At 42.3% G+C, this 25,566-nt stretch overlaps 1 protein-coding gene across 4 annotated transcripts in view; it reads left to right on the top strand.

The window, feature by feature from the left end:
- Positions 1-10,701: 10,701 nt before the first annotated feature.
- TNPO1 (transportin 1) overlaps positions 10,702-25,566 on the top strand; it is a 165,202-nt gene continuing 150,337 nt past the window's right edge. For 3 of the 4 annotated variants that reach the window (XR_006281255.1, XM_043514268.1, XM_043514269.1), the window contains exon 1: positions 10,702-10,846. Coding sequence is in view for 3 of the 4 variants with exons in the window: in XM_043514268.1 (XP_043370203.1) it covers positions 10,838-10,846 (9 nt within the window). In the remaining variant the exon portion in view is untranslated. The remainder of the gene's footprint in view (positions 10,847-25,566) is intronic. The other variant, XM_038401199.2, reaches the window with a different exon arrangement.

Here is a 25,566-nt window from a genome sequence, read left to right as displayed (position 1 = left end):
CTGGGACCATCAGGGAGAGTCCAGACTAAATGCAAGAGCAGGAGCTGTGCCAATATTTAACAGGGTTCAGTGTAGAATCTCCAAACTCTTATACAAACTTACTCCAAATTTGGGAGAGTTGGATCCATGGTTTTATTTCAGGCCTATCTCTACTTACAGTTTTTTTTAGCTAAGAAATGTTGTCAAATGTCATTTTAAACGTGCATCCTTATGAAGAATGTTTACAGCCTGTACTGGAATACTTTTCAGGGATTTGATAAATATCCAATATCTAAATAAAGATAAGTCTAATTACTCTTTTTTGCAAGCTAATCAGTGTTCTGTATGCCTAAAATGCTCACCATGCTCTGCTTTGAAATCCAGTTTTGAATTGGCTATGAATACTACCCTTTTTCATTGGGAGGAAGAGTAGATGACTGGTGGTTTTTAAAAAATGTATTTATGAAGCTTTATTTATGAAGGAGGAAGCTTGGTCTATCATAGGCACCTTCTGGAGGCGGGGGAACCCTTAAGCACTAAGTGTCCCCTTTGGAGAACCCTTTTTCAACTGAAGCAGAGTGCTTTTTATTAAATATTTTACCTCAAGATTATGCCTGAGTGGAAAGTCTCAGCGGCACCAACAAATATTTCATCTCTTTATTAGGAAAACTCCATTCCTCAGCTCTTTTGTGTAAAAGGGCTTTCCTGACCAACATTCCTTATCATCCATTGGACTACATGTGGGAAAACAAATGCTTGGGGTGAAATCTTGTCCCATATAAGTCAATGGGAGTTTTGTCATTGGCTTCGGTGGGTTAGGATTTCACCTGTAATGTTTAGTGGTTACATTATAATTTAATATTAACCATATGTCTTCTATAGCAATGGCTTTATATATTGCAAGTTGTATGGTTTGTTGTAAGTTGTAATTGTAAATTGTACATGTTTTACTTTATACTTGTAAGGAAAAAAACTTTCATCTATAACATTGAAGTATTTTGTATTAGTTTTAGTACTTTGTGCCATTTACTTTTGTTGTGCCATTTTTCATCTTATAGTATTAAGAAATTATTTATTTATCTATTTTTGTATGGCAATGACTCTGCACTTTGGGACTGTGCCTTAATGGATCAGTAATCATATTTTTCCTCATACACACAGTCTGAGCAGTCACACTCAAATCCAATCTTGACCAAAAATTACAAATCTAACTGAGCTGATTATATATTGAAGAGTTGGGGTTTTAGTTCCTGAGGTGAAGAATGTTTTGCCATGTCTCTGAACTGAAAAGAAATTGGGCCAATAATATAGCAAAAACACAGTAGTATGTTTTTTTTTATTAGTGTAGCCCCCTCCTGGGGCACCCTCAATCCCCAAGAGTGTTAGTCCCTTATTCTTGCCTTTTCAAGGGCTTGGTGACCCATATTAGGATGAATGGACCCTGGTTATCTGTGGGCAGTGCTTCCACTTACTGGCTGGGGGTATGTTAAATTAATTACCCCTACAGCCTCTAGGGATACTTGAGTGATGCAGGACTGGGGAATTTGCATTTAGTAAATGTGCTTTGCTCTAGTTAGAGAACGCTATTTGTTGGGCTGGCCTCCCCTACCTTTTTCTTTGTCTCCATTTCTGACACTTTCTGCTTGCAAAGGATAGTTTTGAACATTTTCTAGAACTGAGTGGTGGTAGTGGCAGTACTGGTGATGCTTGGTGGAATTCATTAGGTGGCTTCAACTTCTTCAGGTCTCTGCTTTCTACTGTATTTAGTTGGAAGGCCAGTACCCTCATAAAGCAGTAATTCATTGCTCTGTTCCACAAAAGAACTGGTCAACTGGAACCAATAGGAACCAGTTGAATGTATTCAACTAGAATTTCCAGGACATATATGATGCCTCCTAGATTATGGCACCTAGAAAAGTGATCAGTTCATTGATGTCTGCAGCTACCACTAATCTAGGTTCAAAAGTTCATGGTCTCTTTCACTAAATATTCACTTATTTAATACTGGAGAGCACAACTTAATCTTTAGAGCAAAATTATATGTTTAATTTGTATATATTTTATACATTTCTTTTTTAGTGAAATGAAGACAAAGGAGTACTTGTGGCACCTTAGAGACTAACAAATTTATTAGAGCATAAGCTTTCATGAGCTACAGCTCACTTCATCGGATGCATTTGGTGGAAAAAACAGAGGAGAGATTTATATACACACACAGAGAACATGAAACAATGGGTTTATCATACACACTGTAAGGAGAGCCATCATGTGACAGCAATGCCCCTCTGCCATGTACATTGGCCAAACTGAACAGTCTCTACGTAAAAGAATGAATGGACACAAATCAGACGTCAAGAATTATAACATTCAAAAACCAGTTGGAGAACACTTCAATCTCTCTGGTCACTCGATCACAGACCTAAGAGTGGCTATACTTCAACAAAAAAGCTTCAAAAACAGACTCCAACGAGAGACTGCTGAATTGGAATTAATTTGCAAACTGGATACAATTAACTTAGGCTTGAATAGAGACTGGGAATGGATGAGTCATTACACAAAGTAAAACTATTTCCCCATGGTATTTCTCCCTCCCACCCCACCCCCCACTGTTCCTCTGATATTCTTGTTAACTGCTGGAATTAGCCTACCTTGCTTGTCACCATGAAAGGTTTTCCTCCTCCCCCCCCCCCCCCCCCCGCTGGTGATGGCTTATCTTAAGTGATCACTCTCCTTACAGTGTGTATGATAAACCCATTGTTTCATGTTCTCTCTGTGTGTATATAAATCTCTCCTCTGTTTTTTCCACCAAATGCATCCGATGAAGTGAGCTGTAGCTCACGAAAGCTTATGCTCTAATAAATTTGTTAGTCTCTAAGGTGCCACAAGTACTCCTTTTCTTTTTGCGAATACAGACTAACACGGCTGCTACTCTGAAACCTTCATTTCACTGTAATCTTGAAAACCTCTGCAATCATTTAAAGTTTCAAATCCACTCAAAATGGGCTGGGTTTCTTATGATTTTGAGGAAGGGTATCTAGCCCTGCCAAACAATACAAAATAGGATATAACTTACCAGTGGATCTCACCAATGAAATATTAAACATAGTCTTGCTTCCGAGTTGAAGAGACTGTTGTTGTTTTTTGTTCTTTGTTGATGGGTGTTTTTGGGGGTGTGTGGGAGCAGCAGAGGTGCAGAAACCTGTTGTTTCTAATCAGTGATGACCCAAATGTAAAAAGTTCAGCTTTCAGTTCTATCTACAGAGAGTAGTTTCAGGCACTAGTCTGAAAGTTCATGAGCTTGACTGAAAATACTTTGGGGATAGACAATTTTAAAGATATTATTTTTTCCTTACAAAGAGGGCCAAATTTTGCATTGATTTACAGCCTATGGCATTTCATTGAGGTCAGTGAGTTTGCTCAGGCGATAAATCCGTGCAAAAATTGGTCCAGGAAATCTATTCACATGACCTGCATTGCCCAGATAATCATATATATTTTAGACATGTGGTGGTGTAATGTTTGCAAGTTTTAATTGCATTGTTCCTCCAACCTCCTTATTATTCATAAAAGTTCCAAAAATGTTATCTATTTAACTATTCATATAAGCCAAAAAAATCAATTTTATTCTTATAGATTTATAAACAATATATAAATAAAATTACTCAGATTTATTCTTGGGTCTCCCTTGATGGGGCTGAGAGGCTCTGTTTGGTTCCTTAGGTATGGCTTCTTAGTGTGTGTGTGTGTGTGTGTGTGTGTGTGTGTGTGTGTGTGTGGTGGTACCCTCTCAAATCCACTCACTGAAATGAAATGCCACTCGCAGTATATTGTACGTATATTAGAAAGAGGAGGATCATATTACATTCTTCCATACTTTAAGCAGTAAAGTAGTCAACAACGTTAACATTTAAAGTAACTCAGATGTCCATTGATAACACCTCACTGATATGAATAGGACATTTAACACCTATTAGATATATTAGACTCATAGAAGATTAGGGTTGGAAGAGACCTCAGGAGGTCATCTAGTCCAATCCCCTGCGCAAAGCAGGACCAACACTAACTAAATCATCCTAGCCAAGGCTTTGTCAAGCCTGGCCTTAAAAACCTCTAAGGATGGAGATTCCACCACCTCCATATGTAACACATTCCAGTGCTTCACCACCCCTCCTAGTGAAAGTCTTTCCTAATATCCAATCTAGACCTCTCCCACTGCAACTTGAGACCATTGCTCCTTGCTCTGTCATCTGCCACCACTGAGAACAACAGAGCTCCATCCTTTTTGGAAGCCCCCTTTCAGGGTCTCTTCTGCAGACTAAAGAAGCCCAGTTCTCTCAGCCTCTTTTCGTAAGTCATGTGCCCCAACCCCCTGATCATTTTTGTTGTCCTCCGCTGGACTCTCTCCAGTTTGTCCACATCCTTTCTGTAATGGGGGGCCCAAAACTGGATGCAATGCTCCAGATATGGCCTCACCAGTGCCGAATAGAGGGGAATAATCGCTTCCCTCAATCTGCTGGCAATGCTCCTGCTAGTGCAGCCCAATATGCTGTTAGCCTTCTTGGCAACGAGGGCACACTGCTGACTCATGTCCAGCTTCTCGTCCACTGTAATCTCCTGGTCCTTTTCTGCAAAACTGCTGCTTAGCCAGTCAGTCCCCAACCTGTAGCGATGCATGATATTCTTCTGTGCTAAATGCAGGACTCTGCATTTGTCCTCGTTGAACCTCATCAGATTTCTTTTGGCCCAATCCTCCAATTTGTCTAGGTCCCTCTGGACCCTATCCCTACCCTCCAGCGTATCTACCTCTCCTCCCATATTAGTTTCATCTGTGAACTTGCTGAGGGTGCAATCTATCCCATCATCCAGATCATTAATAAAGATGTTGAACAAAACCCAGCCCCAGGACTGACCCCTGAGGCACTCTGCTTGATACCAACTGCCACCTAGACATCGAGCTATTGATCACTACCCATTGAGCCCGACAATCTAGCCAGCTTTCTATTCACCTTATAGTCCATTTATCCAATCCATATTTTTTAAACATGCTGGCAAGAATACTGTGGGAGACCGTATCAAAAGCTTTTCTAAAGTCAAGGAATAACACGTCCACTGCTTTCCCCACATCCACAGAGCCAGCTATCTCATCATAGAAGGCAGTTAGGTTGGTCAGTCATGACTTGCTCAAGGTGAATCCATGCTGGCTGTTCCTGATCGCCTTCCTCTCCTCCAAGTGCTTCAAAATGGTTTCCTTGAAGACCTGCTTCATGATTTTTCCAGGGACTGTGGTGAGGCTGACAGGTCTGTAGTTCCCCGGGTTCTCCTCCTTCCCTTTTTTAAAGATGAGCGCTATATTTGCCTTTTTCCAATCGTCCGGGACTTTCCCTGCTCGCCAAAAGTTTTAAAAGATAATGGCCAATTGCTCTACAATCACATCAGCCAATTCCTTCAGCATCTTCGAATGCATTAAATCTGGACCCATGGACTTGTGCATGTCCAGCTTTTCTAAGTAGTCCTTAACCTGTTCTTTCATCACTGTGGGCTGCTCACCTCCTCCCCATACTGTGTTGCCCAGGACAGCAGTGTAGGAGCTGACCTTGTCTGTGAAGACCGAGGCAAAAAAAGCATACTGTTTCAGACTGTCTGCAAACTTAGGCAGACTTTTTTGTTGTTTGTTATTGGGGTGTGTGTATGTGTTTTTGTTTTTTTTAAACACTCAGATCATGATTTCAAAGTTTTCTTTACAACCATAACTACAGATTTACTTAAAAAGTAAAACTTAGATTCTGGAGTACAAAATGGTGGTACTCTGTGCCATCACATATACCCCTCCCCCCAAGTTGAGTCTGTCTTCCTGTGCAACAACTCGGACTCAACCAAGTGCATTCATTGTAAATTAAAGGACAAATTTTCATGAGAATTTCCTACCTTCCCTTGTGGTTAAGAAAACTGCTTTTGAATCTGGATGACTTGATCTCCAGTTCAAGATCTCGCCAAGGGGAATCAGATCTTTAAAAGAGAGTTGAATGAGATTAAATCACTAATAACAAACACCAGTGAAAGTTACTAAATCTACCCCACAGAAGTTATTTGAAATTATGATGTAAAATGTACATACGACAGGGCTTCTGACTTGTAAACTAAATCAGAGTTCAGTTCAAATAAGATTTCTACTTCAACCACACATTTCCTTCATGCATTTGCTATACTAATCAGGAGAAATCAGCTTGGTCTGAAAGGGTCCATCAAGATTATAATCTCCTATATTCATGATATAGCTATATGTTGAAAACAGAAGATGTAACACATTTTGAAGCTGTTCATGGTGACATTAAAAAAGTATATAATGTTGTTAGCATTTGCCTTGTGTAGGTACAGCTGACTATAAAATATTATTCCCAAACAAAGAAGAGTTAAGATTGAAGGTGTATTTCAATGGAGTCCAGTTAATAGCCACTCAAAATATATTACTTTATAAAAATTCTATGTGGAAAAAAAAAGCTACAGAAATATTCACAAAGCTACAAGGAACATTTTTTAAATACTGTGTCCTTGATCTCTGGATCCAGTTGAACTATGATTAGGGCAGGGGAATAGTGGCTTTTATGGTCCTCAGTCTGACCCCAAAATTGCTATAATTTGATTTGATTTATAATCTAAAATGCACAGCAACAGCCTGCAAAGGGCTATTCTGGCAGCAGGTGATTGCTGAGTACAAGGGCACTCTGGCCATGCCTTTTGCCCAGTCATTGTTCACATACCCCTGAACAGTTTCGTATGCCAGCAAGAGTCTTTGAGCAATTGGCTTAACTGATATTCATGCCCCTAGATTGGCTCAAAGCAGCTGCCGAAGGGACCAAGATTTACTCCCCCATAACAATAAAACTCCTTTTCTTATTTTTTCCAGACTTCACAGGAAATATTCTATTTTTGAATGACACATGGAATGTGAAATTTCAGGGGGAATTTTTTTTCTTTGGTGGGGAAGCAAGATCAAAAGTGTGAAAATCTGCAATTGTCACCTTATTTTATTAAGCAGCTAGTGCAATTTTGGTGGTTAAGACCTATCTGTGACCTTTTTTTTTTTTTACATTAAATATTAAGAGGTGGAAAACCAAAAAGGAACAGAACAGAGTATGTAAAATGTACAACCTGTGTATATAATAGGTTTTTCAGCGCATATGGAACATGTATTTTTATTACACCATTGTTTTAATCTCTTTTTGATTAGGATGTTTTCTTTGTTTATTTCTTAGTGTAATCTACTAATTTAAAATGTATAAAACTGCTGCAGGGAGATTTTATCATGTGTATTGAGGAGAGGAGGATTTTAGTATAACTGTGTGAAACTGTGTCTTAGAATTGAGCAATGCCTGATAAAATGAGGGGGCTGTGATGGCATGTGGCAGCCTTTATTGGGCAGGGGGTAATAGGGCTGTATGTGCAGTGTCCTCTGTCAGAGTGCAGTGACTGGGTGTGGGGGAGCTGTGCACATGAGTGCAGGTCCCTTTCTCAAGGGATAGAGGCTTGGGGATGGAACTATTGCAGTATTGCCAACAAAGTATTAAAAAATCATGAAACTGGCTTAAAAATCAAAGGATTTTATATATATATATATATAATATACTATATTTAACCATCTGGGTTTTGAGCCTTTAAGATTCACTTGGGTCATACTTTCAATTTTTTCTCTGCAACATGAGGGACAGAAAGTTACATTTTAAAAAGAAATGAGAACCTCACGTAATCACTCAAAACTGGGTCCTTAAACAGACCACATATTGCAGGAATCATGATAAAATCTCAAGAGTTGGCAACAATCCAGGGTTGTGGGACCTACTTAGAACAAAAACAATGAGGAGTCCTTTGCGCATAAGCTTTCGTGGGCTATAACCCACTTAATCAGATGCATAGAGTGAAAAAAGTAGGTAGGTATAAATATACAGCACATGAAAAGATGGGAGTTGCCTTACGAAGTGGGGGGTCAGTGCTAACGAGGCCAATTCAGTTAGGGTGGATGTAGCCCGTTCCTAACAGTTGACAAGAAGGGGTGAATATCAACAGAGGGAAAATTATTTTATTTTTTGTAGTGAACCAGCCACTCATTAAGGCCTAATATGATGGTGTAAAGTTTGCGAATTAATTCCAGTTTCTCATTGAAGTCTGTTTTTGACTTTTTTGTTGAAAAATGGCCACTTTTAAGTCTGTTGTTGTGTCCAGGGAAATTGAAGTGCTCTCCTACTGGTTTTTGAATGTTACGCTTCCTGATGTCAGATTTGTGTCCATTTATTCTTTTGCGTAGAGACTGTCCGGTTTGGCCAGTGTACATGGCAGAGGGGCATTGCTGGCACATGATGGCATATATCACATTGGTAGATGTGCAGGTGAACGAGCCCCTGATGGTGTGGCTAGTGTGGTTAGGTCCTATGATGGTGTCCCTTGAAAAGATATGCGGACAGAGTTGGCAATGCAGTTTGTTGCAGGAGTTGGTTCCTGGGTTAATGTTTCTGTTGTTTGGTGTGTAGTTACTGGTGAGTATTCAGGGGAGGGATAGCTCAGTGGTTTGGTAGCTCATTGGCTGCTAAACCCAGGGTGGTTAGTTCAATCCTTGACGGGGCCATTTAGGGATCTGGGGCAAAAATTGGGCATTGACTAAATGACCTCCTGAGGTCCCTTCCAACCCTGAGATTCTATGATTTGCTTCAGGTTGGGGGGCTGTCTGTAGTAGGACAGGCCCAACAAAGAAAGTCACAGAACGGCACTAGCCATCACCTACAAAATAAATTTGTTAGTCTCTAAGGTGCCATAAGGAGTCCTCATTGTTTTTGCTGATACAGACTAACACGGCTACCCCTCTGAAACTTCTTAGAACAGTGTCTGAAAGAAAAGGAAGCTCTGTGTGGGAGACCCTTTAAAGGGATCTGTGGCTGGGAGAGAAGGGACAAGTAAGTGTGTGTGTGTGTGTGTGTGTGTGTGTGTGTGAGCGCTTCTGATGGGGACAGTGGCTGAGAGAGGAGGACTGTTTTGTATGTGGGACTTCAGGGGCGTGGGGTGATATTGTCTGGGAGAGGGACTTTGTGTAGGGGCACAGTGTTGCCAATTCTCCTGATTTTTATCAAGACTCTATCTTAAAGCCCCGACTCCTGGAGGCAAGTGCCTATGTGAGAATCTCAGCTTTAAAAAGCATCTAGCTCTCATGGTCATGTAGAAAACATGAGCCAAGTGTCTCCTAAAGATTCAGAAACCAGAAGGCAAATAAAAAGTACACCCAACTGTTTTTGTTTTTTAAATCTCAGGATTCTGGAGGCCTGAGTCATGATTTTTGAAGACTTGGGGTTGGCAATACTGTGAGTCTCTGAGGGGGATGCTCACTGGACAATAGGGGAGTGGGGTGTGTGTGTGTGTTTGTGTGTGCGCGCGCGCATGCACGGGGCAGTGGCTGGGAGTGAGGAGTGAGCTCTGTGTGACTGTGCAGTGGGCAGTGTGTGTGTGTGTGTGTGTGTGTGTGTGTGTGTGTCTGAGGGATGGTGCAGAAGGCAGTGGCTGGGAGAGAGTGGAGTTGGCTGTGTGTGTGACTGTAGGGGGGGAATGGCTGGGAGAGAGGGGAGTGGGCAAAGTTGCCAATTCTCATGGGGTAAATAAGCATCCCAACTTTCACAATAAATCAAAAATCAAGCCAATCCCTAAGAACTCTAACGCTCTTTGTGACTAGATCCCCCGGTGTGCAGTCTGGGGCTGTGGTGTGCCTACTGTGTACGTCTGACTCCTCTCCCCCCCTCCCCCCCCCCCGCCCCAGCTTGCTGGGAGCTGATCAAAAAAAAAAAAAAGCAACAAGCTCCAAGCCAAAAACTAGCCAACAAGCAACTCACAAGCCAATTAAGCCAAAATCAAGCTGAATTTCTGTGTTTTTTTCCGTGGGTTTGGCATGTCTGGGAGTAGGCTGTGTGTGTGTGTGGAGTGTGTGTGTGTGTGTGTGTGTGTGTGTGTGTGAGAGAGAGAGAGAGACTGTGTAGGGGGCAGTGGGTGGGAGTAAGGGGAGTGGGCTGTATGTGTGTGACTGCAGGGGCAGTGGCTGGGAGAAAGGGGAGTGGTGTGTGTGTGTGTGTGGTGTTGTGCAGGGGCAGTGATTGGGAGAGAAGGGAGTGGGCTCTGTGTGTGTGTGAGAGAGAGAGAGAGACTGTAGGGGCAGTGGGTGGGAGTAAGGGGAGTGGGCTGTGTGCGTGTGACTGCAGGGGCAGTGGCTGGGAGAGAGGGGAGTGGTGTGTTTGTGTGTGGTGTTGTGCAGGGGCAGTGATTGGGAGAGAAGGAAGTGGGCTGTGTGTGTGTGTGTGTGTGTGTGTGTGTGTGAGAGAGAGCGAGAGAGACTGTGTAGGGGGCAGCGGGTGGGAGTAAGGGGAGTGGGCTGTATGTGTGTGACTGCAGGGGCAGTGGCTGGGAGAGAGGGGAGTGTGTGTGTGTGTGTGTGTGTGTGGTGTTGTGCAGGAGCAGTGATTGGGAGAGAAGGGAGTGGGCTGTGTGTGGGTATGTGTGTGTAACTCTGAGGGAAGGGGACAGAGGCTGGGGTAGGGGAATGGGGTTGGGACGGGACAGCCATTTCACTGTTGTCTCCATCACACACCAGGCCACACGTCCCAGCGGGAGCCACCGTTGCCAGGGTTACAGGGCTGTGGAGCCCCTGCGTGCCAGGCCCCGCCCCAATCCCGCCCCCCGACCAATGGGACAGGCGGTGGCGGCGAAGCCAGGTTCCCTTTGTTCAGCCATTTCAGGGGCCGGAGTCGCGTTTTCTTGTCGGGCGCTGAGACGCAGCGGGAGAGGACGGGCCGCTCCCGTCCCTCGCCACTCCCCGCCGCCGGGCTCTGGGATGGTGTGGGTAGGTGTCTGAGCGCCGCGAGGGGCGGGCGGGGGGCATCGCCCCCAAGCTGTCATCGCCTGCTTGCGGGGATAAGGGCGGCGGCAGTGCAGACACCCCCGGGATGCTGCCTTCTCCAGGCCTAAAGGGTGAGTGGCCCTAGCGTCCCCAAGGCGGGAGGTGGGGAGCTGGGCTCGTCTATCCCGCGCTCTGCCCTCCCTCCGGCTTTGGGCTCCAGTCACCGCGCGGCTTAACGACAGTGATGCGGAGCTCGTGTCTTTGCTCCAGGAGGCTGGGGCCCCTTAAAGGGCTGGGGATGTGTGCTAAGTACCAGCCATCGCGAGGCTGTCGCTCAGGTTAATGCAATACCCAGGCTGCAAGCGTAAGCTACACGGTTAAGAAACGAAAGTTTCCTCTGCAACATGAACTTTGCCACATATATAATTTTTTGCCTTACTCCCTTTATCATGGGTCTCTGTGTCTCCCCGCTCTCTAGATTTGGTTGTGTGGGGTTTTTTCCTTTAAAGAAAAGCTAAAAGAGGCAGAAAACCCCGGCACTGGTTTGGTTTATATATTCGGCAGGCTTAGCTGATGGGACTTGTAAATCCTTTTCGCTAATGGAGTAGTGGAAATACTGGGAGGGCCGGTAGGCTTTTAGGTTTGGTACTAAGTGGCTTGCTCCATTTGTAATCTCTACAGCTCCCTGCTCTGAAGATATTAATTTCTTTCTCTCTCTCGAATTTGCAATCTCCAATTTCAGGAGATGGGAAATTGTAACCAAAATGCTGTACATCTGTGAACACATATGGACTGTATATTATCCAAGTGAGCAGGTAGCAGTTTAAGGAATTTTCCACTGCACATTCTTCCTTATAACTTTGCCTATTTAATTTTTTATCCAGCGCTTATCTGCATAGCGTTTTGAGTACTTCACATATATTATTTTATGCTCAAGGATGCATAAGGAGCCTGTGGCAGAACTGGGAATTAAACCCACAGCCCTCATCCATTGTTTTAACCACAGTTTAAAAAAAATTGGCAATACTTGTTCTGTTCATGAAAATCCTTTTTGCATACCATATTTGAAACATTGACAATCAACTGGTTTTGAGTTATGACTGGGAGAATGAGTGGAAAGAGGGTCATTTTTTTTACAGTGGGAGCAAACTATACTCTTGTAATTTATTTTTTGTTTATAAAATGGCTGGAGAGTGTGCCCATCTTTTCCCCAAAATTAATCAGTAGTCAGACCAAACTCAAAAACATTAAAACACAAAAGGTAATTATTTGGAAAATTATGAGCATGTGAAATGGGTTAGAAAGTAATGTTTTTCATCTTCAAGTACAGAAGTTGCGGCTGGCATGAATATTGATTTTAAGAACCAAATTCTAATATCACATATATGCAGAGTTCTCAGTGACTACCAACTCCAGTCCTGAATCGGGGCTGCAGCTAAATTTTGCTTGGTGTAGCCTGAGGGAAAGTGACTTTATGGTATCTTGGCATCTCCCAGATTCAGGAGGAAGCTGGGGGCCAGAGTGGTCCCTGGTGTAAATTAGGGCAACCCCAGGGACAGTACTAACTTGTAGCTAGCTGCGGAGCCTCCCTAGGAGCTGTCCAGCAGCCCTGAATAGCTTGTGCAATTTGGCCATGTTTCCATCTTTCCCATATCTGTGCTTTTCCAGTCATGCCTCTGGCGCACCCCAATGCCGGGACTACAAGGAGAGGTGACTTAAGCCCATTATACCTGCTCTGCACCACTGGGAAATCGTTCCAAAGCTGGTGTACAGGGGCTGCAGTGGAGGCCAAAATCCTAGTCACTCTGTCTGCACTTTACTTTCAAATCCCCCATGGGTGCAGCTGCACTAATGTAGTCCCGGTGTTGAAGAGCTAGACAACAGGATGGTACAAATGTTAGCACTATCATTAGTGAAGCTTTACCAGTGGTAATGAAACAATGGGAGATTTAAAATGTAGATATTTAAAGCTAGGTGTAGACAAGGCCTGGGAGCCCAATCCATGCATCTGAAGGAAGAATTTTGCTGTAACTCTGTCTTGTCACTCCTATCCCTAGTGGTGGTGATTATTTATTAAATTAATCCACTCTTGCAGGCTGTCTGGGCAGGTAAAAATTTAAATACATCTAAAAACAGTATAATACTTCACTGATTACTCTTTCCACTGTCTTATGGTAGTGGCATGGGAAATATTTAGTATTGTGCATGAAATACCTTATTGACCTATTTATCCTCACAAACAAATAGAAAATGGCATATTTTAGTGCGGTAGAGAGGTAAACTGATTCAGCTCATTTCTAGCCATCAGAAGAATGCATTCTTTTTTCCTAACCAGACTCAGTGTCCGTGTTATCATTTAATTAATGAATTGCTGAAATAAATATATAGCCTACTATAGATTGGATGATTATGAAGCTGAGTCTAAGTCTAGATTTTGTATTTGTCAAATCTGACACATGGCATACAATTAAAAGCCTTTTAAATAAAAGTGAGTTTTGTTTGAGTATAATATAATATACAAACTATTGTAAATTACCTTATAAAGTTGAAACGTGTACAGCACAGTACACAAAGGAAGACAAGGTGCCTACCCTGAAGATTTTACAAGCTAAATAATTTAATCAAAATGAAATACAAAAGGAGAGAGAGAGAGAGAGAGGTCAAAGCAAAAATTTTTTTGGCTGAGATTAGAAAATAGATGGGCGATGATGAGGGGAAGAGATGCAGAAAGACTGTTCCAATATCAGGTTCTGGAAAGAAGGCCTTTGTACAAATGGTGGTGAGATGGTAAGAAGAGACTAAGGAGCCAATGGTAGACAAGAGATCTAATTCACGTCAAAGACTGTTTACAAACAAACTTGCAGTAGTTTAAGTAAAGGTACATTTTTTAAACCAAACCAGTTAAACAAGAGCAAATCCCTGTATAGACCTACTGAGGCCAGGTCTACAGTGGTATAGTGTAACTGTTCCGGCATAACCCTGTAGTGTAGATGCAGCCTACAGTGATAGAAGGAGGTTTTCTGTCGCTATAGGATCACCACTTCATCTAGCGATGGTAGCTAGGTCAACAAAAACATTCTTCTGTCCATCTAGCTACTTCTACTTAGCTTCATCCTAACTGGGGAGTTAGGTTAGATTTTTCATACCCCTGAGCACCGTAGCTATGTTGAGCATGCCTTATTTAGGTGCATGAGTGTCCTATATCCATTTAGCTTAAGTAAAATCCTTACTCACTTAAAAATGAGTATAAGCTGCTCTTAAACTGAAATGACTGTGTCTGCACAGGGCTTTCCACCCATTTAACCAAACTGATTTTTAAATTGATTTGAGTTAAACCGGTGCAACTTTTGGGTGTAGACAAGCCCTAAGGTACAGTCGTGGAAATCAGGAGTGACTCCAGTGAACTCCATTGGGTTACAGAATATGAGATCAGGATAAAGGATGAAGGTCTGAATGACTGAAGGATGTCCATAAACAGTAGTTAACAAAAAGAGGTTTGAACTGTCTCTCAAAATAAATGGAGACCCAAATGAGTAACTTTAGTTTGAGGGTGATGTGATTTCACTTCTCTTTAGGTGCGGAGAAACTAGTCATCCATCACTATTTTGAAGATACTGCAATCTGGAAAGCTGGGACTTCAGGAGGCCACAAGAAAAAAATAGTTGTAATAATCAAACTGAGAGGAGAGAGTTATTTTGAATGTATTAGTGATCTCTATTTACCAAATTGACATATTAAATATAAATTAACTATCTCCATGTAGCACATACGAACATAAGAATCAAACCAATGGTCCAGATAGCCCAGTGTTCTGTCTTCTAACAGTGACCAATGCCAGGTGCTTCAGAGGGAATGAACAGAACAGGACAATTATTGAGTGATACATCCCCTATTGTCCAGTCCCAGCATCTGGCAGTTGGAGGCTTAGGGACACCAGTAGCATGATGTTGCATCCCTGACCGTCTGAGCTAGTAGCCATTGATGGATCTGTCCTCTGTGAACTTATCTAATTTTCTTTTGAACCCAGTTACTCTTTTGGCTTTCACATCCCTGGCAATGAGTTCTACAGATTTCTAGTGCATTGTGTGAAAAACTTCCATACGTTTGTTTTAAACCTGCTGCGTATGAATTTCATGGGATGACCCCTGGTTTTTGTGTTATGTGAAGGGATAAATAACTTTCTCCACACTGTTCATGATTTTATAGACCTCTATCATCGCCCCCTTAGTCATCTCTTTTCGAAGTTGAACAGTCCAATCTTCTTAATCTCTCCTCATATGGAATCTGTTCCATACCCCTAATTACAGTATTTTGTTGTCCTTCTCTCTACCTTTTCTTATTCTAATGCATCTTTTTTGAGATGGGGTGACCAAAACTACACACAGTATTCAAGGTGTGGGTGTATCCTGGCTTTATACTGTGAGGTTATTATATTTTCTGTCTTATTATCTATGCCTTTCTTAAGGGTTCCTAACATTCTATTAGCTTTTTTCCTGCTTCTGCACACTGAGTGCATGTTGTCAAGAGAATTATCCACAATGACTTCGTGAGTCATAACAGCTAATTGAGACCCCATCATTTTGTGTATATAGTGGGATTATGTTTCCCAGTGTGCATTACTTTGCATTTATCAATATTTAATCTCATCTGCCATTTTGTTGCCCAGTCACCCAGTTTGTGAATCCCTTTGTAACTCTTTGGAGTCTGCTTTGAACTTAACTGTCTTGAGTAATTTTTTTATCACCTGCGAACTTTGCCACCTCCCTGTTTACCCCTTTTTCAAGATCACTGATGAATATGTTGAACAGCACTGATCCCAGAACAGAACTCTGGGGGATCTTGCTGTTTACTTCTCTCCACAGTGAAAACTGGCTATTTATTCTCACCCTTTGTTTCCTGTCTTTTAACCAGTTACTGATCCATGAGAGGACCTTCCCTCTTATCCCATGACTGTGTACTTTGCATAAGAGCCTTTAGTGTGGGACCTTGTCAAAGACTTTCTGAAGGTCCAGGTACACTATATCCACTGGATCACCCTTGTCCACATATTTGCTGGCACCTTCAAAGAATTCTAATAGATTGGTAAGTCATGATTTCCCTTTACAAAAGCCCTGTTGACTCTTCCCCAACAAATCGTGTTCCTCTTTGTGTCTGAGAATTCTGTTTTGTACTATAGTTTCAAACAATTTGCCTGGTACTGAAGTTAGGCTTACCAGCCTGTAATTGCCAGGGTTGCCTCTGGAGCTTTTTTAAAAAATTGGCATTATGCTAGATATCCTCCAGTCATCTGGTATGAAGGCTGATTTAAGTGATATACCACAATTAGTATCTCTGTAATTTTATTATATTTGAGTTCCTTCAGAACTCTTGGTTGAATACCATCTGGTCCAGGTGACTTATTACTGTTTAATTTATCAATTTGTTCCACAACCTCCAGTATGTATATATTATGATTGCTTTGAGGATACTATGCAGTGTCTGTATCATGAAATCCTTTAACCTTACTATATTTCCACAACATATGGTCATGGTATACATTTCAAACCATTGTATAAACTTGTTTATGCTGCAGTGGAAGACAGTATTAAGATCTGCCCATTCCATTGATTACCGTGGCTCTGTAGTAACTAAAACACTTTTTGCCCTAGTATTTAACTAATGAACAACAATTAATTATTGCACAATGTGGTCAACCTCCCTTATTTGCGATTGTGGATGTTTAGGTGTTTTATTTTCTCTCTCTCTCTCTCTCTCTTTCTTTCTCTCTCTCTTTCTCTTTCTCTCTCTCCCCTCTAGTCTCTCATATTGTGGATTGGTTCTGGGAAAATGCCACAACTAAAGGAAGGCCTCATTAAAGAGGTGCATCTTGCACTTGGCCAAGGTTGAAGTCAACCTTTATATTTTCTGTTAATGTGTTCTACAGCTGGAGTCCAGTGTACTTGGAAGACGGGAAAAAACTAAACAGAATACGTGGTGGCCATAAAAAGTTTCCTTGTTTGGGAATACTTTTATAAGTATAAACATAAAAACAAATATTATATTAGAGCACCAGACTGAGATTAGGAGACCTAGGATGAGATCCTTACCCGTACACAGGCCCCTTTCTACCTGGTAAAAGGGCGGGAACAATGTTACAATGTTACAATGTCTGTAAAAGCCTCAGTTCCATTTGTGGGAGGATTCCCCCCCCCAAAGACACTGTGGAAGACAGCAATAAGACTGCCTTCTGAGTACCCCCCTGAAGGCCAGGTGTAGGGTGGAACAAGGTAGTGCAATGGGAGGAATATGTTGGGGGCTGGGGCCACACATGCAGCCCTGCTAAGATTCTAACTACCACTGCAGCCCACAGGCCAAACCAAAGAAGGTTGTTGTAATTTATATAGGCCCACAGAGCTGTCTAAGTTAAATTGGTAGCCTCTCCAACTCCTGGAGCAGCCCCAGGTTGGGAGAGCATAAAGGTGAAAAAGCTATACTAGCACCACATACTCCTTCCCCCTCTCCTGGGCTTTCAGTTCTTTGCTGCGCATCTCAGAGTTGCAACACAGACTCTCACCCCGATCTCTACCATATTTCCACCTTGGCTACTGACTTACCATTTGCATTGGGCAAAGTCACTTTGCCTCTCATTACCTTTGTATTTTTATCTGTAAAATAGGTACACAAAACTCATCCTCCCTTGTAAATCTTATGGAAATCTATGGAGAAAAAGCTCTCTATAAATGCCAAGTATTTTTCATTTTATTACTATTACTCTTGTGGTGATCTCTCCTATTAGTAAGTGGTCATCCCAATATTGTAGCACTTTGCACATGCTAATATCTACTGTCATTGCATTCTTTCTACCTGTGATGTAGAATTGAACCTTCAGAATGGAGATTCTGAATTGCAGATTTTTAGGAATACATTTTCTGAGATAGTGGATTTATGCTATATTAATGGTTCTAAAATGTTATCTCCAGACTACTGGTGGTCTGCAGAGCTGCTGCCATCACAAATCATATTTAGGCAGATTTGATATTAATGTAAATCTCTAAAAGTTGCAGGGAGAAGGAATTTAACAAGTAGAAGATGCGAGACATAACCATATGCATTGCATTGCATCAAGTTAATCTGTATTGCTACTTTGTTCGTTCATTTATTCTTTTTGTGAAACCAAGCACTAGAGCAGGTGCCACAGGAAAGTTATGGAGTTGGGAGGGTGGTTAACAAGAGGATCTCTGTTTTCAGATATGGTCCACCGTATGAAAAAGCTTGAACCATTATAATATCATACCTAACAGGCAACTGTCAGATATAACTGGAAAAATTTGTAACATTGTGTCATATTGAGTTCTGAAATGCTTCTTAAAAACATCTGTTCAGAGAAGCTACGAAATTGTAATATATTATGTACAGAGGAAATATAGATCAGTGGACATGGAAAACTTAATAAATTCAATGCAATTAACTTTATTGGATTGTCCAGAATATGAGCTTTAATTTAAGAGGATAAAATTCATAGCACATTTGGTTCTGAAGCTATATAAATCAATTAATTGCTGTCATTTGTCTTGTGGAATCTGCAGCTAGGCAGAATGGAATAAAGGCACCTGAAGTATCCTCTTAGTGAAGTAAAAGTATAGCTTTTACCTTCTAAGTCCCATGTACATTTTTAGACTGATATATTAGAGAAGTCTGGTTATAATACAGTAGTCCCTTGACATGATATTAACCTAATTTGGTCTTGCAGTGCAGAATGAACTCTGCATTAAGTCTTGAGGTTGATATTTTGGGAAAATGATTAAAAACACACTTTGCTCCTATCAACACTGCGTGACCAAATCTTGTTTTAACGTTGTTGGTGGACTATAGTGTTGGAGCCAGATCCCGCAACACAATAGTTTCTCAGCATAGGTTGTCAACATCTCAGCTGAGTCATTGAAACCTAGGGATGAACAAAGTAAAAAAAACCAAAACAAACAAACTTGACATTCTAAAGGAGTAGCAGAATACATACATTTTTAAAATTACGTTGAAAATGTATTTATTTGTATTCTTCCTATTAAAGATGAGATTTTACATGACATTAAGACTAAGCACAAGGGTTATAGGCAACAGAGATGGCTTTAGAATATGATGCTTTTTTTTAGGGCCGTCAAGCGGTTAAAAAAATTAATTGCAATTAATCACACGATTAAAAAAAATTAATTGCGATTAATCACACTGTTAAACAATAATAGAATACCATATATTTAAATATTTGTTGATGTTTTCTACATTTTCAAGTATATTGATTTCAATTACAACACAATACAATGTATACAGTGTTAACTTTATATTTATTTTTGATTTACAAATATTTGCACTGTAAAAAACAAAAGAAATAGTATATTTCAATTCACTTAATACAAGTACTGTAGTGCAATCTCTTTATAATGAAAGTTGAACTTACAAATGTAGCATTATGTACAAAAAAGCCTGCATTCAAAAATAAAACAATATAAAACTTCAGAATCTACAAGTTCACTCAGTCCTACTTCAGCCAATTGCTCAGACAAACAAGTTTGATTACAATTTGCAGGAGATAATGCTGCCCAGGTCTTGTTTACAGTGTCACCTGACAGTGAGAACAGGTATTCACATGGCATTGTTGTAGCCGGCATTGCAAGATGCGCTAAAGGCTCATATGTCCCTTCATGCTTCAAGCACCATTCCAGAGGACTTGTCCAAGCTGATGACAGGTTCTGCTCGATAACGATCCAAAGCAGAGCGGACTGATACATGTTCATTTTCATCACCTGAGTCAGATACCACCAGCAGAAGGTTGATTTTCTTTTTTGGTGGTTTGGGTTCTGTAGTTTCCACATTGGAGTGTTGCTCTTTTAAGACATCTGAAAGCATTCTCCGTGCCTCTTTCCTCTCAGATTTTGGAAGGCATGTCAGATTCTTAAATCTTGGGTCGAGTGCTATAGCTGTCTTTAGAAATCTTACATTAGTACCGTATTTGTGTTTTGTCAAATCGGCTGTGAAAGTGTTCTTAAAATGAACATGTGCTGGATCATCATCCGAGATTGTTATAGCATGAAATAAATGGCAGAATGCGGGTAAAACAGGACAAGAGACATACAATTCCCAAGGAGCTCAGTCACAAATTTAATTAACACATTCTTTTTTTAGCAAGCATCATCAGTATGGAAGCTTGTCCTCTGGAATGGTGGCTGAAGCATGAAGGGGCATATGAATGTTTAGAGTATCTGGCACGTAAATATCTTGCAACGCCGGCTACAAAAGTGCCAGGTGAATGCCTGTTCTCACTTTCAGGTGACATTGTAAATAAGACGTGGGCAGCATAATCTCCTGCAAATTTTCTCCAGCAGTATCTCCCGTCAATGTAAACAAACTTGTTTGTCTTAGCAATTGGCTGAACAAGAAGTAGGACTGAGTGGACTTGTAGGCTCTAAAGTTTTACATTGTTTCATTTTAGAGTTCAGTTTTGTAACAAAAAAAAATCTACATTTGTAAGTTACGCTTTCACGATAAAGAGATTGCACTACAGTACTTGTATGAGGTGAATTGAAAAATACTATTTCCTTTGTTTATCATTTTTACAGGGCAAATATTTATAATAAAGTAATAATATAAAGTGAGCACTGTATACTTTGTATTCTGTGTTGTAATAGAATCAATATATTTGAAAATGTAGAAAAACATCCAAAAATATTTAATAAATTTCAATTGGTATTCTATTGTTTAATATTGTGATTAATCACGATTAATTTTTTTAATTGCGATTAATTTTTTTGAGTTAATTATGCGAGTTAACCGATTAAAATCTGCTTTTTTTTACATTTAAAAAACCCCTCAAAACAGCTGGCTACGATATATTTTCAGTGACTAGTGATTTTTAAGATGTTTGATTTTGAATTGTCCAATTTCAGAAACCTTTAAATTTCTAATTTTGAAAAAGTGTTGCCTATACTCCCTCTTAAAATCAGACCCTCTTTAAGATATCTCAAATTTGGCATCTCTTAACTGAGGTACTTAAAAATTACTAGACACCAGAAATGAGGTATGTTTTTCATGGGGAGAGGTGATCAGAACTTTCTGCAAACTGAAAACGTTAGTATGTCTGTGGTTGGACACTTCAAAATGGAGTAACTTGTGACTAATAGATTTTTGCACACTATAGAGAATGCTGGTACTTACTTTCTAGGTTTTAGTTTCTAGGATTCTTACCTTGTCCGTCTATGCTCAGAGGTGCACAACTTACTGAAAGTTCTGCTTTCCTAAGAAACAATGTAGTTTGAGACTAATCTTACACATATAATGGTCCAAATCTTTCCAGAATCTGTGTTACTTTTTCCTGTTATTACTTGTATTCTGGTAGCACTGAGGAGCGCGGAGGGCCCTTTGTACAGGGCACTGTACAGTTACATATCAAAAAGACAGTTCCTGTCCCAAAGAGCTTACAATTTAAGTATAAGACAGGAGACAGCAAGCAGATACAAACAGACAAAGGACAGCACAGGGAAACAATGAGACCATATTATAGTGGTGTGGGAGCACCACTATAGTTAAGGTTGCAGTATCACATCTGATTATAGGTTGACCTCTAAGTTCTCTAAAATGGACATGCTTAGTTAGATTTCTTTAAAATTTGGTGTGCCTCCTGGGAGTGTAGGGAAGTGTTAGCCCTGGTCTACACTATGAGTTTAGGTCAAATTTAGCAGCGTTAGATCGATTTAACCCTGCGCCCGTCCACACAATGAAGCCATTTTTGTCAACTTATTGGGCTCTTAAAATCGATTTCTGTACTCCTTTCCGACAAGGGGATTAATGCTAAAATTGACATCACTGGGTCAAATTTGGGTTAGTGTGGATGCAATTCGACAGTATTGGCCTCCGGGAGCAATCCCACAGTGCTCTGTTGTGACTGCTCTGGACAGCCCTCTCAACTCAGATGCACTAGCCAGGTACACAGGAAAAGCACCGCAAACTTTTGAATTTCATTTCCTGTTTGGCCACCATGGTGTGACCATGCAGCAGAGATGACCATGGAGTCCCAGAATCGCAAAAGAACTCCAGCATGGACCGAACGGGAGGTACTGGATCTGATCGGTGTATGGGGAGACGAATCCGTGCTATCAGAACTCCGATCCAAAATATTTGAAAAAATCTCCAAGGGCATGAAGGACAGAGGCTATCACAGGGACCTGCAGCAGTGCTCCATGAAACTTAAGGAGCTGAGGCAAGCCTACCAAAACGCCCAAGAGGCAAATGCCTGCTCAGGGTCAGAGCTCCAGACGTGCCGCTTCTATGATGAGCTGCATGCAATTCTAGGGGGAGCCCCTACGACTACCCCACACCCATACGTGGACTCCTGCAAGGGAGTCTCATGCAACAGGGATGAGGATTTGGGGGATGAGGAAGATGATAGCGCACAAGCGGAGAAACCATTCTCCCTGACAGTTAGGAACTGTTTATCACCCTGGAGACAGTACCCTCCCAACCTGGGCTCCTGGACCTTGAAGGCGGAGAAGGCACCTCTGGTGAGTGTACCTTTGTAAATATAATACACTGTTTAAAAGCAAGTGTGTTTAATTATTAATTTGCCCTGAAGACTTGGGATGCATCCGCGGCCAGCACAGCTACTGGAAAAGTGTCTGGGGATGGAACGGAAATCCTCCAGGGACATCTCAATGAAGCTGTCTGGGAGGTACTCCCAAAGCCTTTGCAAAAGGTTTCTGGGAAGGGTAGCCTTATTGTGTCCTCCATGGTAGGACACTTTGCCACGGCAGGCCAGCAGCACGTAGTCTAGAATCATTGCATAACAAAGCATGGCAGCATGTGGTCCCGGTGGTTGCTGGCATTCAAGCAACATCTGTTTTATCTCTCTGTATTATCCTCAGGAGAGTGATATCATTCATGGTCACCTGGTTGAAATAGGAGAATTTTATTAAGGGGACATCAGAGGTGGCTGTTCCTGCTGGGCTGTTTGCCTGTAGCTGAAAAGAAATCATCCCCGCTGTTAGCCACGTGGTGGGGGGAGGGGTGAAGCGATCATCCCAGAGAATTGGGGTTTGGGGGAGGGGGTTAGTTGGGTTTGTGCTGCACATAACCCGAAAACATCAGCCCCTCTTTTTTTAAATGGACAGTGAGTCTTTTTCAATTTTAATCTCCCTTTTTTTTTCCTCCTGCAGCTGCAGATCTTTCAATGCTGCGACTAGCATCTCCATCCCAGAGGCTAGCGCAGATAAGAAGGCACTTGCGATGAAATGTTCTCTGAGCTCATGCAGTCCACCCAAACTGAAAGAGCCCAGCAGAATTCGTGGAGGCAGACAATGGCAGAGTCCAGGAAAGCACAAAATGAATGTGAGGACAAGTGGCAGAAGCAACAGGAGAGGTAGCAGGATCAAGAGCAAAGGTGGCGGCAGCATGATGAAAGGAGGCAGGATGTAATGCTGAGGCTACTGGAGGATCAAACTGATATGCTCCGGCATATGGTTGAGGTGCAGAAAAGGCACAGACCGTCACTGAAGCCCCTGTGTAACCAATTGCCCTCCTCCCCTATTCCAAAGCCCCCTCACCCAGATGCCCAAGATCGCAGGCGGGGGGGCCTCCGGGCCCCCAACCACTCCACCCCAGTGGACTGCCCAAGCAACAGAAGGCTGGCATTCAATACGTTTTGAAGCGCAGTGTGGCCTTGTCCTTCCCTCCTCCCCCACCCCACCCGGTGCTTCCCTCTTCCCCCACCCCTCCCTGGCTACCTTGGCAGTTATCCCCCTATTTGTGTGACACATTAATAAAGAATGCATGAATTTGAAACAACAATGACTTTATTGCCTCTGCAAGCGGTGATTGAAGGGGGGAGGGAAGGGTGCTTGGCTTACAGGGAAGTAGAATGAACCAAGGGGGCAGGTTTTCATCAAGGAGAAACAAACAAAACTGTCACACCATAGCTTGGTCATCCATGAAACTGGTTTTCAAAGCTTCTCTGATGCGCAGCGTGCCCTGCTGTGCTCTTCTAACCGCCCTGGCTGTGTGTAATCAGTGGCCAGGCAATTTGCCTCAACTTCCCACCCAGCCATAAATGTCTTCCCCTTACTCTCACAGATATTGTGGAGCACACAGCTAGCGGTAACAACAATGGGAATATTGGTTTTGCTGAGATCTAACCGAGTCAGTAAACTGCACCAGCGTACTTTTAAACGTCCAAATGCATATTCGACCACTATTCTGCACTTGCTCAGCCTATAGTTGAACAGCTCCTGACTACTGTCCAAGGTGCCTGTGTATGGCTTCATGAGCCATGGCATTACGGAGTACGCTGGGTCCCCAAGGATAGCTATAGGCATTTCAACATCCCCAACGGTTATTTTCTGGTCTGGGAATAAAGTCCCTTCCTGCAGCTTTTGAAACAGACCAGAGTTCCTGAAGATGTGAGTGTCATGTACCTTTCCCTGCCATCCCACATTGGAGTTGGTGATGCATCTCTTGTGATCCACCAATGCTTGCAGCACCTTTGAAAAGTACCCCTTTTGGTTTATGTAGTGGCTATCTTGGTGGTCCAGTCCCAAGATAGGGATAATGCGTTCCGTCTGTCGCCCCACCACAATTAGGTAATCCCATTGCAGCAAAGCCATCCACTATGACCTGCACATTTCCCAGAGTCACTACCCTTGATAGCGGCAGCTCAGTGATTGCATTGGCTACTTCGATCACAGCAGCCCCCACAATATATTTACCCACTCCAAATTTATTCCCGACCGACCGGTAGCTGTCTGGTGTTGCAAGCTTCCAGAGGGCTATCGCCATTCGCTTCTCAACTGTGAGGGCTGCTTTCATCTTGGTATTCTTGCGCTTCAGGGCAGGGGAAAGCAAGTCACAAATTTCCATGAAAGTGCCCTTACACATATGAAAGTTTTGCAGCCACTGGGAATCATCCCAGACCCCCCAACACTATGTGGTCCCATCAGTCTGTGCTTGTTTCCTGGGCCCAGAATCGGCGTTCCACGGCATGAGCCTGCCTCATTGCCATTAGGATGGCCAAATTGCCGGGGCCCGTACTTTGGGAGAAGTCTGTGTCCATGTCCTCATCACTCTCGTCACCGCACTGCCATTGCCTCCTCACCTGCTTTTACAGGTTCTGGTTCTGCACATACCGCATGATAATGTGTGAGGTGTTTACAACGTTCATAACTGCCGCAGTGATCTGAGCGGGCTCCATGCTTGCCCGTGGTATGGCATCTGCGGGAGAGCAGAATTGCAGGGGAAGAGGTCGTTCAATGACGATGGTTTGCAGACCTACTGCACTGTCTGCTGCCAGGACACAACAGCTGAGCAGGCTGCATACTTGCCGTGTTATGGCGAGACGAGAGCAGACAAGCAGAGTTGTAATGGAAGCAGCCCTGCGAGACCACCAGGAGAGCAGAGTGGCAGCAGAAGAGGTGGATGATGATGGTCATATAGAGGCTCTGCAAGGTGGATTCATAGAAGAAGGAGAGCAGAGTGGCAGCGGAAGTGGTTGTTCGATGATGATGGTTTGCAGTCCTACTGCACTGTCTGCTAAAAGCAGTATAGCTCCTGCACGGAAAAAAGGTACGAAACGATTATCTGCCATTGCTTTCACGGAGGGAGGGGTGACTGATGTCACGTACCCAAAACTATCCACGACAATGTTTTTGCCCCATCAGGAATTGGGAGCTTAACCCAGAATTCCAATGGGTGGCAGAGACTGTGGGAAC

Source organism: Dermochelys coriacea, chromosome 5 (genome assembly GCF_009764565.3).
Source record: "Dermochelys coriacea isolate rDerCor1 chromosome 5, rDerCor1.pri.v4, whole genome shotgun sequence".
NCBI lineage: Eukaryota > Metazoa > Chordata > Testudines > Dermochelyidae > Dermochelys > Dermochelys coriacea.
The sequence above is the reverse complement of the archived record's forward strand: the minus strand, read 5'-3'. Positions and strand labels throughout refer to the sequence as shown.